Source organism: Mustela putorius, unplaced genomic scaffold (assembly GCF_011764305.1).
Source record: "Mustela putorius furo isolate JIRA1106 unplaced genomic scaffold, ASM1176430v1.1 tig00000997_pilon_pilon_pilon, whole genome shotgun sequence".
Lineage (NCBI taxonomy): Eukaryota > Metazoa > Chordata > Mammalia > Carnivora > Mustelidae > Mustela > Mustela putorius.
In genome coordinates, this window is record NW_025421527.1 from 5,488,106 (window position 1) to 5,500,224 (window position 12,119).

Here is a 12,119-nt window from a genome sequence, read left to right on the forward strand (position 1 = left end):
CGGCCGCTCCCGCCGCGGGCTTCCCGGGAGCGGGCGGACCCCCGCACCTCCAGGGTCCCGGCCCGACTCCGGGTAGCACGAGGTCGTCTGGGCCGGGTTGACTCCCACCCCCTTCAGCGCACCCCACCGACGCCGGCGCGCCAGGTCCGTCCCACCCGGCCAGCGCCCGCCACCCGCCCGCGCGGGGAACCGCAGCGGCCGTTGCCCCGTCCGCAAACCCGCGAGCGCCCCCCCGCCTGACGTCACAGACACGCCCCGGAACCGCCCCCTCCCGCCCCTCCGGGAGGACCCACGTTCACCGCGGGGCACCGACGAGGTCGCTTTTAGTCCGTGCGCCTCGGCGCGCACCCGAGGAGGGAAGCCTGCAGACCGGCTCGGCCTGGTCTCGGCTGTTCTGTCTCTCCGGGTTTCCAGGGCTGCGTGGCGCAATCGTGAGGCTCAGCTCGCGGCATTTCAGGGCTTCACCCCCTACAAGAGAATGGTTGTGTCCGGATGACGTCAGGCTCCGGGCGGGGCCGAGCCGTTCCGAGGGAGCTCCGCGCGGGACCGTCCTTCGGGCGGAGCCACGCCCTCCGTCGGCGTGCGGCGGCGGGGGCGTGTCCACGGCGGCCCTCTCTGCGGCTGCGCGGGCGCTGTCGCGGGGTCCCGGCGCGGGCGGGATCCTGGGCGGCGGCGGGAAGGCGGCCGCATGGCTCCGCAGCGAGGAGTCCCGTGCCTGGTGCTGCTGGTCAGCGGGAAGAGGAAGTCCGGGAAGGATTTCGTGGCCGAGGCGCTGCGGAGCAGGTGTCCGCGGGGCGGGGCGGAGGGGCGCCCGGTGGCGCGAGGGCTGGGCTCGGGGAGGCGTCCGCGGGCGTCCGGGAGCAGGTGACAGCTTCAGCGGCGGCTGCCGGGAGTGCGTCCCCTCTGCTCTAGCTCCCGGTGCTGTGATCGGAGCAGTAATGCCGGGCCGGGCCGGGGGCGGGGGAGTTGCTGGACGAGGTCGTGGGGGCCCCGGGCAGAGGTCGCCCTGGGCTCACACCAGGGACCCAAACCCCTTTCCCTTAGCTGCATTTCTCCTTGTCCCCCCCCACCCCCACCCCTGCACACGCGAGTCAGGTAGGCGTCAGAAGCAGGGCCTGTGCAGGTGCACCCCCGGGGTTTGCAGCCTGACTTTCCGCCTCCCCGTTCGGGATCTTGCAGAGTCCTAGCCACTGGCGTCCCAGTCTCCTCATCTGCGAATGGAGATCGGTCTAGGCTGCGCCTAAGGCTTCCAGGAGTCATGCCTGCGAAGAGCTTAGAACAGTCCTTGGCGCCGGGGAGAGGCGGGAGCGGGATGGTGGCTGTTACTCCCCGCCCTGTTGCTTTGGGGCCATCTGTTCCCACCCTCCGGCTCCTCACCTTAATGGTGGAGATCAGAGCGCTGGTCTCCCTGGTCAGTGTGGAAGAGTCTGTGAGCTGCTCGAGGACAGGGCAGGAGCGGTGTGTTCCCGGGGTCCAGATCCCGAGCCCCACAAATGGCCGGTGGAGTAACTCAACAGGGGAGTGTATGAGTGATTCATGCTGTGGTGACCTCGTTGGTGGAGACCGAGAGACCCTGGCTGTGCGAGAACTAGGCCTGGGGCCCTGCAGTAACCTCATCCAGGGAATATGGCCAGTGGAATTCTGGTCCTGTTTGTCCTACTTGTTAGTGTCAGGACTGTTGACCTGCCCCTGTTTCCCAGTAATCCCACAGGACACAACAGAAAGTGCTGTCCCCACCGTATAGGTGAAGAGTTACCGTCAGGAGGAGGTGTGACAGTCACAGAGATGCACAGCAGAAATGCGACTTCAGAGGGCTGCCTGGCTGGCTCAGTCAGTAGTGCCTGTGACTCAGACTCTTGCTCTCAGGGTCATGAGTTCAAGCCTGGTAGGGCCTCCTGAAAAAAACAGAGAGAAAGAAGGAAAAAGGAAAGGGGACCTCAATGCCCTGGACTTGTTAGGGTCCTGGAAACTAGGTTAACTGGGTTTGGTTCTGCCCGTCCTGCAGACTCGGCGAGGATGTCTGTGCCGTCCTCCGACTCTCGGGTCCACTCAAGGAACAGTACGCTCAGGTAGGCGGGAGCTCTGTGGCGGCGGGTGGGTCGGGAGGAGCCTGCTCATGTGCCGGCTGTCATCCTGAGCACAGTGCCCACGAGCGCTGGTGGCAGGGGGTGCACAGCTCTTGCTTTTCTGTGGCGTGACTGCTGGGGACATTTGCTCCTTAAGCTTCTGGCCACCCCCCAAGAGTAGGTTCAGGAAAGCCTGTTCAGGAGAGGCTGGAGAAGCGAGCTGCCTGATCTGAGGCTGGGTTATTGTGAGGGCCTGGGATTCTTCCTCGAGACATTGAATCATCTGAGGTGTCAAGATATCTCATTAAGTGAAAAGCAAGATGTAGGACTGTGCACAGAGAACGCTACATTTGTATAGAAATGGAGAAAAGGGGCGCCTGGGTGGCTCAGTGGGTTAAGCCTCTGCTTTCGGCTTGGGTCATGATCTCAGGGTCCTGGGATTGAGCCCCGCATCGGGCTCTCTGCTCGGCAGGAAGCCTGCTTCCTCCTCTCTCTCTCTCTGCCTCTCTGCTTACTTGTGATCTCTCTCTGTCAAATAAATAAATAAAATCTTAAAAAAAATTTTTTTTTAAATCCAAAAAAATAAAAGGAGAAAAGTTGTAAATATATTTGCTTATATTTTCAGCCACATAACAAGTATTTCTGGGGGGCTTGGGGTGTGAGAAGCCAGGGTGGGGTACGTAGGAGGCTCTGTCGGCCTCCAGGGAGGGGAGCAGTGGTGGGAGAGAGATCTTTCACTGTAAACAAATATGTATCTTTTGAATTTTGAACCATATGGATTAAAAAAAAAAAAAGCATTGTAAAAAAACACACGGGACCTCTTAGAGCCTTGGTGTTCAGGCAGGAAGCCCCGAGGGCGAGACCACCTTCCCAGACTGGGAGAGGCGCTCGCTGCTTACATTTCTGCCCCTGGCTTCTGGGTGTGCCTGTCCAGGGACCTGTGCGCCCAGCCCCTTGTTCAGTTGGCCTGAGTCTGGCCTTCTGGGGCGACACAAAATGAATTCCTCTGCCTCCTTCCGTGCATCAGCCACCCTGTCCGTATTCTCTTCCATTTGATCTTTGCCCTCCAGCTGAACAGACCCATTTGTAGGATGGCAGCCTTGGAGGGCTTCCTGAGGAGAACGGGGGCAGGGCATTTTTATTTATTTATTAATTATTATTTTTTTATAAGATTTTATTCATTTATTTGACAGAGAGACATCACAAGTAGGTATAGAGGCAGGCAGACAGAGGGGGAAAGCAGGCTCCCCGCTGAGCACGGACCCCGATGTGGGGCTCGATCCCAGGACCCTGAGATCATGACCTGAGCCGAAGGCAGGCACTTCACCCACTGAGCCCCCCAGGCGCCCCAGGAGTTTGCATTTTTAAAACCTCAATAGGTAATAACTGGTCAGCCACCCCTACATCTCCCACTCCCATTAAAAAAACAAAATCCGTGGCATCTGTCTGGCGTAGTGGGTGGAGCCTGTGACTCCTAATCTCAGGGTTGGGAGTTCAAGCCCCATGGTGGGTGTGGAGCCTACTTTCAACAACCCTCTGGAGTGTTAATGTATTGTTTTGTTAAGTCACAGCGGGGACTGTAATTGAAAAGCAGAACACAATGCTCCTGGTGGGCGCTCCTCCCGTGCTCTGGAGTACCTACTGGGGACCTAGTTTCCCTGCGTGGGGTGGCACAGGAAGGTCAAGGCCCTTCAGTCTGCAGACAAAGAAACTGAGTCTGGGAAGGTCCAGCTGCAGCGAGTTAGAGGAGCCAGAAGCTGCCCCGAGTGGCAAGTTTCAGACCCCTTTCCGCCCTGGCGCCCTGGGAGGACCCCTCCTGTCCTCTGTGTCCCCAGGAAAGGGAAAGCAAGCAAGGGTGGCCTGAGCGGATGCTCCAAGCCGCCCCTCTTGCCCCCAGGAGTCCTTGGAGCCAGATGGAGGAGCCTGGGGCGGGGGGTGGGGGTCTGTGTGCTGGGCATGCGCTGTGTTCAGGTTTCTTGCTTTGCTGGAGGTCAAGCCGGTGCCCAGGGGGGATGCAGACTCATTTCAGGGCTAGTTTAAGCCAGAAATACTTGGGGAGGTAAAGCTGTTGCAAGAGAGAAAAGCCACATCACACGTTTTAAAGCTAAACCGGAACGACTTCCGGATCGCCCAGGCTTGTCGTCCATCTGCTGCTCTTGGGGATTTCTGTTTCCAGCTCCCTGTCCCAGCAGACCTGGGTCTTGGTGGCAGCTTCCTGGTTCTTGCACTGCCCCTGCGGGGTGGGAGGGGGAGGGCGGGGATGGCCCTTCCCTCTTTCAGGAGAGACCGGGGAGGCGGAGGCCGGTGGTGTGGACATTGTGCTCTCTGGGCAGGAGCATGGCCTGGACTTCCAGAGACTCCTGGACGCCAGTGCATACAAGGAGGCCTACCGGAGGGACATGATCCGCTGGGGGGAGGAGAAGCGCCAGGCAGACCCAGGCTTCTTCTGCAGGAAGGTCGTGGAGGGCGTCTCTCAGCCCATCTGGGTGAGTGGCTCGGCGGCCTTTGGCCACTCGCCCTCTCTGTCCGCGTCTTCACTGCCTTCCCCTGAATCTCACCGATGGTGTGAGCTCTGGCCCTGGCCCTGGCTTCCGTCCTCGTCCCCTACGGTCCCTTCCCCACCCAGCAGCCAGAACGGCAGTTTGGGGACAATCCAAGACCAGTCACTGCTTTGCTGAGAACCTTTGTCCATTGTTCTGTTGAACCACACTGACGTCCGGAACAGACTTCCAGGCTCTGAGCTGTCCGGTCCTGCTGCCCATTAGCCACCCTGCTCCTTATGCTGCAGCTGCGTCAGCTTCTCTCCGTCCTGCGAGTCAGCCTCCTCCTGGAGTCAGGGCCTTCGTGGGTGTTCTGCCTGCTGGAGACGCCCCTTCTTTCCCTCCTCACTGGGTTCACCCCACCCTGGCTTGCACGCCGCCTCCACCAGGAAGCCTTCCCTGATACCCGGGTCTGGACTGATGCTTGCCATCCAGTGCTTCCATAGCACCAAACCCCTTTCCGACCTCCTCGTTCTGGCAGCCCGTATGCTATGTACCGGCCTGGCTCCTGGCAATGTGGAGGGTTCATCACTGCGAACATACACCAAAGTCCCTGCTCTCGGGGGAACTTCCGTTATCACTCAGGCTGGAGGGAGTTAGGAAGACAGAACACGTCAGGTGGGGGTCGATACGCAGCAGCAAGACAAAGCAGGCCAGGGCTGTGAGGAGGCTTCCCCGGACCCCACGGCACTTGAGCAGGGCCTGAGCCACGTAGGAATTCGTGAGTGGGGGGCAAGCGGCAGGCGGTGAGGCTGAGTCAAGCCGGTGCTTTGGAAGAGCGGGGTCTGGGCTCCCGGGAGACACCTGAACTGGGGAGAGGCATAGGGGTCAGGGGAGGAAGTGGAGGCCAGGGGGCGGATCTTTCTGGACAGGTAGAGGGGCCGGGGCAGCCGGACAGACAAGGGTTTTCTGAGCCGGGGGAGGTGTGGGGACAGGATTGGGAGCTCGGTGTCGCTGAGGGGCACCATGGCACGGCTGGGCTGGAAGCTGCCAGATTGACGTCTGGGCTCTGAGGCGGTGAGCACCAGGTCCGTGCCTTCCCCGCACCGGCCGAGTGCCTGCACACCAGTGTCGCTGTGACGTGCGCGTGGCTCCTGAGGAGCGAGTGTGTCAGCATCAGCACCAGCCGCTGGTCCCTCCGTTTGCCGCTTGGCTGGTTCGTGGAGCATGTGCGGCTGCTGGGAGCGTCCCCAAGGCCTTCCGTCGTGGAGTGGACTCCGGGGAGGGCAGCTGACGAGCAGCCTAACAGATGGTGATGGTTTCAGGGCCCTGCTGCTTGGCCGGACGTCCCCAGCGTGGCGGGGGTGGTGGGGGGCAGGGTGGTAGGAAGCGTCCTGCAGGAGGAACACTGGGACAGAGATTTCTGCCGGCAAGGGAGCCTGGCCCGCGCTTGGCCGGGCAGCAGGGGCCACGTGCGTCCCCAAGAGCACGTGGGTGGTATGTCTGGGGACAGACCAGAGGGGTCCGGTGGGAGGGGGGTGCAGGAACACTGTGGGTTCCAGGTCGTGTAGGGCCCTATAAGCTGGCTGTAGACTTCAGATTTTCTTAGAGCATTGAGAGGCCTCTGAGGGGTTTAGGCAGTGATCTCTCTTCGGTGTTAGAAAGTGTTGGGAGCATCTCTGTTTCTGGCCTCAGTCTGTTCATCTGCAACACACAGTGTTGGACCTGCTGATCTGACCTCCAAGCCTGAGCCTCTGCTTCAGCTCAGCAGCGGCCCCAGGATGAGGCGGGTCCATGGCGACTGGGAGGGTGACCTGCAAGTGGGGGACAGCGGTGACCATGGGGTCACGGGGGACACCTGTCTGGCTTTGCCAGCCCCTCCTAGCTCTCTATGCTGGCTTGTGTCGGAGGGTGGGGGGCTGTGTCTTCCCACCACCGCCAGGGGCCCTGTCCCTCTGCCCTCTGTCCGCTGGTCACCCGCCTGTGCTCTTTCCTGCAGCTGGTGAGTGACACGCGGAGGCTGTCAGACATCCAGTGGTTCCGGGAGGCCTATGGGGCTATGACACAGACAGTGCGCGTGGTGGCCTCGGAGCAGAGCCGACAGCAGCGCGGCTGGGAGTTCACCCCAGGTGAGCCGCGCACGGCCTTCGTCCCAGCCCCCAGGCTCCGTCTGTGCTCTTCCTGGCAGGCTGTGGGGGACGGAGCCAAGCAGGGTAAGGGGATCTGGGGCCTGGAGCTCAAGACTGCCCCGTAAGAGACTGGAGTGGGGTTGGGGAGGGTGTCCTTGGGGCTGACGGTTTGTCCATGACCGTGGCCTGGTGCCCTTACCTGGGCTGGCCCCTCTAGGCCAGTGGGACCCGCTGCTGGGTCTTTTACCTCTGCCTCCGGGTGTTTGATGAGCAGCATGTCTGTGTGGAGCAGGCGATCCTGGGTCCTGCCCTGTGGCTTCTTTGTGCCCGAGGTCCCAGGACCCAGCGGGCGCTGCTCTGGGAGGCTGCTGCCCCCCGGGTGTCTGCTGCAGGCAGGCCTGTGCTGGCGTTTCTCACGCACCATCTCACTCTGCGGTTCTTGAACCTGCCCAGCAGACCCTCCCCAGAGGGTGGGATCAGAGGCTTCCCGTAAGCTGGAAGCCACCCGTGCCGCTGGGTTCTGTGGTTCCAGAAGACCCATCCACACTCCGTGGACAGTGGCCACAAAGGGCAAAGTCAGTGGACACTCTGGGGGCGCTCGGCCAGCTGGGGGTGGGTGCAGGAGGCTCTCTGGTGGCACGAGGGAGGCCAGGAGGGGCAGCTCCATCTGGGGCCAGCAGGCCCGCATGCCCAGGGGCCGCCTGCGTGGACGGGGCCTGACCTCACCATGCCCCTGCGCAGGGGTTGATGATGCCGAGTCAGAGTGTGGCCTCGACAACTTTGGGGCCTTCGACTGGGTCCTTGAGAACCATGGGGACGAGCGGCGCCTGGAGGAGCAGCTGGAGAACCTGGTGGCGTTTGTCCAGTCCCGGCGTCCGTGCCGGGTCCCGGGAGCGGCGGACGTGTGGTCTCCGACGCCGGCTGAGGGCCCGGCGGATGCCTGACAAGCCAGGACACGGCGGGGACCTCGCCGCGGGCACAGGACCGCCCCACCTCTTTAGGAGGAGACCGAAGGGCAAAGAGAGGCCCCCGGCGCCGACCCGGCCGCCCTGTCTGGACGCCCTCAGCCCAGGGCTCCCAAGCCTAATAAACCGTCCTGGAGCGCACTCAGCCGCCCACGGCTCTCACTCCCTGGATGCCAGCACAGCCGTGTGGGGACCGGATGGCCGGGGGCGCGGTGGGCCCCGCTCTGGCTCCCATCTGGGTGGCCGTGTCCTGCAGAGCGCGGCCTGGGCCACGTGGGAGGTAGGCCTGCGTGTGAGGGAGGCAGGTTTGGGTTCTGGCGGTCTCGTCTTCAGGGACAGCCCCACGAGAGGCTCCAGGTGCTACGCCACCAGCAAGTGCCCAGAGGGCCTGGGGTGCTATAGAGCCACAGCAGTGTTGGAGATCCACGGACTCCCTGGAACCGTGGTGTGGCCCTGGGCTGGTCACGTCACTGGAGCGAGCCTCTGCCTGCCCATGGTGGGCTTTGGACATGACCTGTTTTATTTTACTTTATATTTTATGTTATTTATATTGTTATTTATGTTATTTATTTATTTAAAGATTTTATTTATTTATTTGACAGAGATCACAAGTAGGCAGAGAGGCAGGCAGAGAGAGAAGAGGAAGCAGGGTCCCTGCTGAGCAGAGAGCCCGATGCGGGGTTTCAATCCCAGGACCCTGGGACCATGACCTGCGCTGAAGGCAGAGGCTTAACCCACTGAACCACCCAGGCGCCCAAGTTTTTTTTTTTTTTTTTTTAATTTATTTATTTGGCGTGTGGGGAGAGATCACAAGCAGGGGGAGAGGCAGGCAGAGGGAGAGGAGGAAGCAGGCTCCCCACTGAGCATGGAGGCCGATGCGGGGCTCCATCCCAGGACCCTGGGATCATGACCTGAGCTGAAGGCAGAGGCTTTAACCCACTGAGCCACCCAGGTACCCCATGTTACTTATTTTTAAAGATTTCATGTATTTGAGAGAGAGCGAGAGAGACCAGAAGCCGGAGGGAGGGAGAAGCAGGCTCCCTGCTGACCCGGGAGCCGGATGCGGGGCTTGAACCTGGGACCCAGGATCGCAGCCCCAGCCGAAGGCAGTCACTTCACCAGCTGCGCCCCCCAGGCGTCCCTATTTTGTTATTTTTAAAAGATACTTTATTTCTTTTACTTTAAAGAGAGATGGGGGAGGGGCAGAGGGATGGGGTGGGGGGGAGCGACGCAGACCCCCTGCTGAGCCAGCAGCTCGGACCCGGGGCTCAACCCCAGGATCCCGGGATGATGACCCGAGCTGAAGGCAGACGTGTGACCCGTGGAGACCCCCAGGCGCCCCTCAAGCACTTTAAGAATTTGTGAAGAATGAGGACGGCTCAGAAGGTGCTGCCTGGACTCGGAGCTCGGAGGCGTGCGCGGCAGCCGCAGCCCTGGTGGTCGTGGAACGGCCTGTGTCGTCAGGGTCACCGTCTGCCTCACAGACTGGGGTGTTCTCACCCCCACGGAGCTGGGAGCAGCCTGAGGGCCCCGGACTGCAGAACCTGCACGGGGTCAGCTTGTGTCCCGGAAGCCTGTGTCTGCCTTCCCTTGGCGCGTGTCCTTCAGGGTCAGGGATGCTGTGTCGTCCCCCCCCCCCCCCCCCCCGGAGGGCGGCCGTCCCTGCGCGCACACCGAGACTCGGAGCTCGGGGGGGTGTGAGCCTGGAGAGGGTTCGCTCCTCATGCTTCCTCCTGGCGTGGTGACGTGGGGCTCACGGGACACCGTGTCGGCGATGAGATGCGCGTGTGTGTCGTGAGCTCGTCGGCACTCGTTAGTGGCCCCCGTCACCGCACATCACTGTCGTGCGCGCGGGAGGCACGTTTTCTTTACCTGCTCTTCCGGCCGTGGAGAGTTCGCCGTTTCCACGTCTTGGCCTCCGTGAATGTGGGGTGCAGCTGTGTCCTTGGCGTGGGGCTTCCCTTCCCTGCGGACACGTGTCCAGCAGTGGGATCGCTGGGTGGTCGCCGGGGGATCCTTATGGGGGTGGGGCTGGTGGGCTTGACATGTCCCTGTCCTGGTGCCTGTCCCCGTCCCCACCCCGGGACCGCTGCTCACCTCGCCCCTGGCTCCGGGGAGGTTTGGAGGGCCAGGGGGTCTGCCCCCCACCCTTTGACGGGTTGGCACTGATGCGTCCTAAAACAGGAGGCCCTGGTGTCTAACAGTCCCTTCTGGATTTGAAGTTCCTCTATACTTAAAAAAGGATATTTGTCTAAATAGCAGAATCAAGGATAATCCCGACTCTTGATTCTCTGTGGCGACGGGAGCTCTCGCGGCTTTGGTTCTGAGGTGATCTCCCTGCCGGGCTGGTCTTCGCTGACTCTGTGGTCCTGGCACCCTGTCCTGCTAGGAAGTGTTCTTGTTCCCACACGTCTGGTCTTCCAGGAACGGCTTGTAGCAGCGACGTTCCCGTGCACACGTGCTCTGTTCCGCGTCTCAGCAGCTCTACTGAGATGGAACTGTTCGTAGTAACTGTGCGTAGTTGACGCGTGCACTTTGGTACGTTTTGACGTTTGAATATACCAGCAGCGGTGGCCACCGTCATGGTGCACACGTGGCCGTCACCTTCGCCACCCCAGGCCACCACTAGTCTGTTTTCTGTCTCAGTAGGTAAGTTTGCATTTTCAGGGATTTTACGTCAAGGAATCCTACACTGTGAACCTCGTTTGGGTCTTGTGTCTCGCTGAGCGTAATTATTTCGAGAACCGTCGGGTTACTGCTGATTTCCGCCGTGTGTGCCCTCTTGCTGCCGGTCCGCGGCGATTCTGTGTTTGATCCTGTGGCTGGTCTGTTCACCCCTCGACGAGGATTTGGGTTGTTTCCCGTGTTTGGACGTGACCAGTAAAGCGACTGTGAACATCCGTGTGCAGGATTTTGCATGCACATGCGCTTTGGTTTCTGCAGGGCACACGCCTGCCTATGAGGTGGTCGCGATCGCCCCTGTCCTCGCCGGTGCTTGGGTCGATGGGTCTGAGTGCGGCCGTCCCGGTGTGACTTTATTTGCGGTTCCCTGGTAATTTGACATAAACCCCACATTCAGCTCTGATCGAATCCGGCTGGGAGCAGAGCGGGGTGCCCACTGCCGGACAGAGCGCCGGCCACAGAAGCCCTGCTCAAAGGGACCCTTCGTGGGACAAGACCGCGCCCCTTGCCTCGCCCCCCCTCCATGGCCGAGGGGGAGGCCGGGGTGCCCGCGGCAGGGCCTGTTCTGCATGCTGCCCGTGGAGGGCCCAGCCCTGGGCACCGGAGGAAGAGGAAATAAGGGGCATCGGGTCGGGAGGGAGCATGCGCAGCCACCTCTGTTCCTAGATGGGGTCCCTGGTGCGGAAACCCGGACGGAACGGCCAGGAAGGCTGTCGAGCGGATGGGTGAGTTCACCAAGACTGCAGGGTGTGAGGTCGCTTTGTAAAAGTGGGTCGTGTTGGTCGTGTCAGCACAGGACAGCCAAAACGGAAACGCGTCGTGCTCTTACAGTAGCGCAAGCACGTGAGATAGAGACGAGTGTCATAAGGACAGGCCGGAGGCTGCCGTGCTCCGGGGAGGCTGGAGACCCCACGGACAGATGCCACCGCGCCCAGAGACGGGACTCCGTGTGGAGGGTCTCACGGAGATGTGATGACAGTGAAAGGTACTGATCTTTTTAAAAGTTATTTTTATCAGGGTGCTTGGGTGGCTCAGGCCGTTACGGGTCTGACTCTTTATTTCGGCTCAGGTTGTGGTCTCAGGGTCGTGGGATCGAGCCCCGCGCGGGGCTCTCTGCTCAGCGAGGAGTCTGCTTGGGGGTCTCCCCTTCTGCCCCCACGTGCGCGCTTTCTCCTTCTGTCTCAGACAAAGCAAGAATCATTTCGGCGGCGTACGTCTGACCCGTAACCCGTACGGTGTTACGGTAGCTTCACGAGTGTCGTCAGGGCACGAGTGTACCCCTGACTCTGCCCTGGACTGTGCCTCCCGTCTCTCCCGCCCTTCCCCCTCCCCTCCCCAGGTCACCCCTCCCCCCACACCCCTCCCGCCGCACTTCCCCTCCCCCCTACACCCCACGACCACCAGTTTGTTCCCTGCGTTTGTGGGTCTGTTTCTGCCTTTTGTTAGTTGTGTTTGTTTCTCATACTCGGCACACGGGGGAAGTCCGCGGCAGCTCTGAAGTGGGCTGAGCTCAGGGGCGCCTTCCCACCACCTCGCTGTCATCCCCGCCTCCTGGACGCGTAGGACGGTTCGCCTGTTCTAGGATTTCTCATACGTGGTTAACATCCAATTTTAAAACATGTTTAGAACAACAGTTTATTTCCAAGATGTAACTTTTACTGCTCATCTTGGCCCTTCCACGATGCCTCAGCTTCCTCATTTGTTTATTTTGTATTTTAATTCCTCTCCAGGCAGTCAATGCGCCTTCAAAGACTTTTTTCACAAAGGGCACGTGGGTGCGCTCTCTTCTGAACCGCT

The 12,119-nt window shown here is 60.9% G+C and overlaps 1 protein-coding gene across 2 annotated transcripts; it reads left to right on the plus strand.

Moving 5' to 3' along the window:
• Positions 1 to 585: 585 nt before the first annotated feature.
• Positions 586 to 7,781, plus strand: PMVK (phosphomevalonate kinase). Of its 2 annotated transcripts, XM_004778634.3 has the most exons (5): positions 586 to 783; positions 2,006 to 2,069; positions 4,400 to 4,552; positions 6,546 to 6,675; positions 7,417 to 7,781. In XM_004778634.3, the coding sequence occupies exons 1-5, from the start codon at positions 689 to 691 to the stop codon at positions 7,617 to 7,619; spliced, it is 645 nt and encodes a 214-aa protein (XP_004778691.1). In that variant the 5' UTR covers positions 586 to 688; the 3' UTR covers positions 7,620 to 7,781. The 2 variants fall into 2 exon arrangements, with proteins under 2 accessions (XP_004778691.1, XP_044942775.1); XM_045086840.1 differs by lacking the exon at positions 586 to 783 and having other exon boundaries at positions 2,017 to 2,069; positions 4,519 to 4,552.
• Positions 7,782 to 12,119: the final 4,338 nt, after the last annotated feature.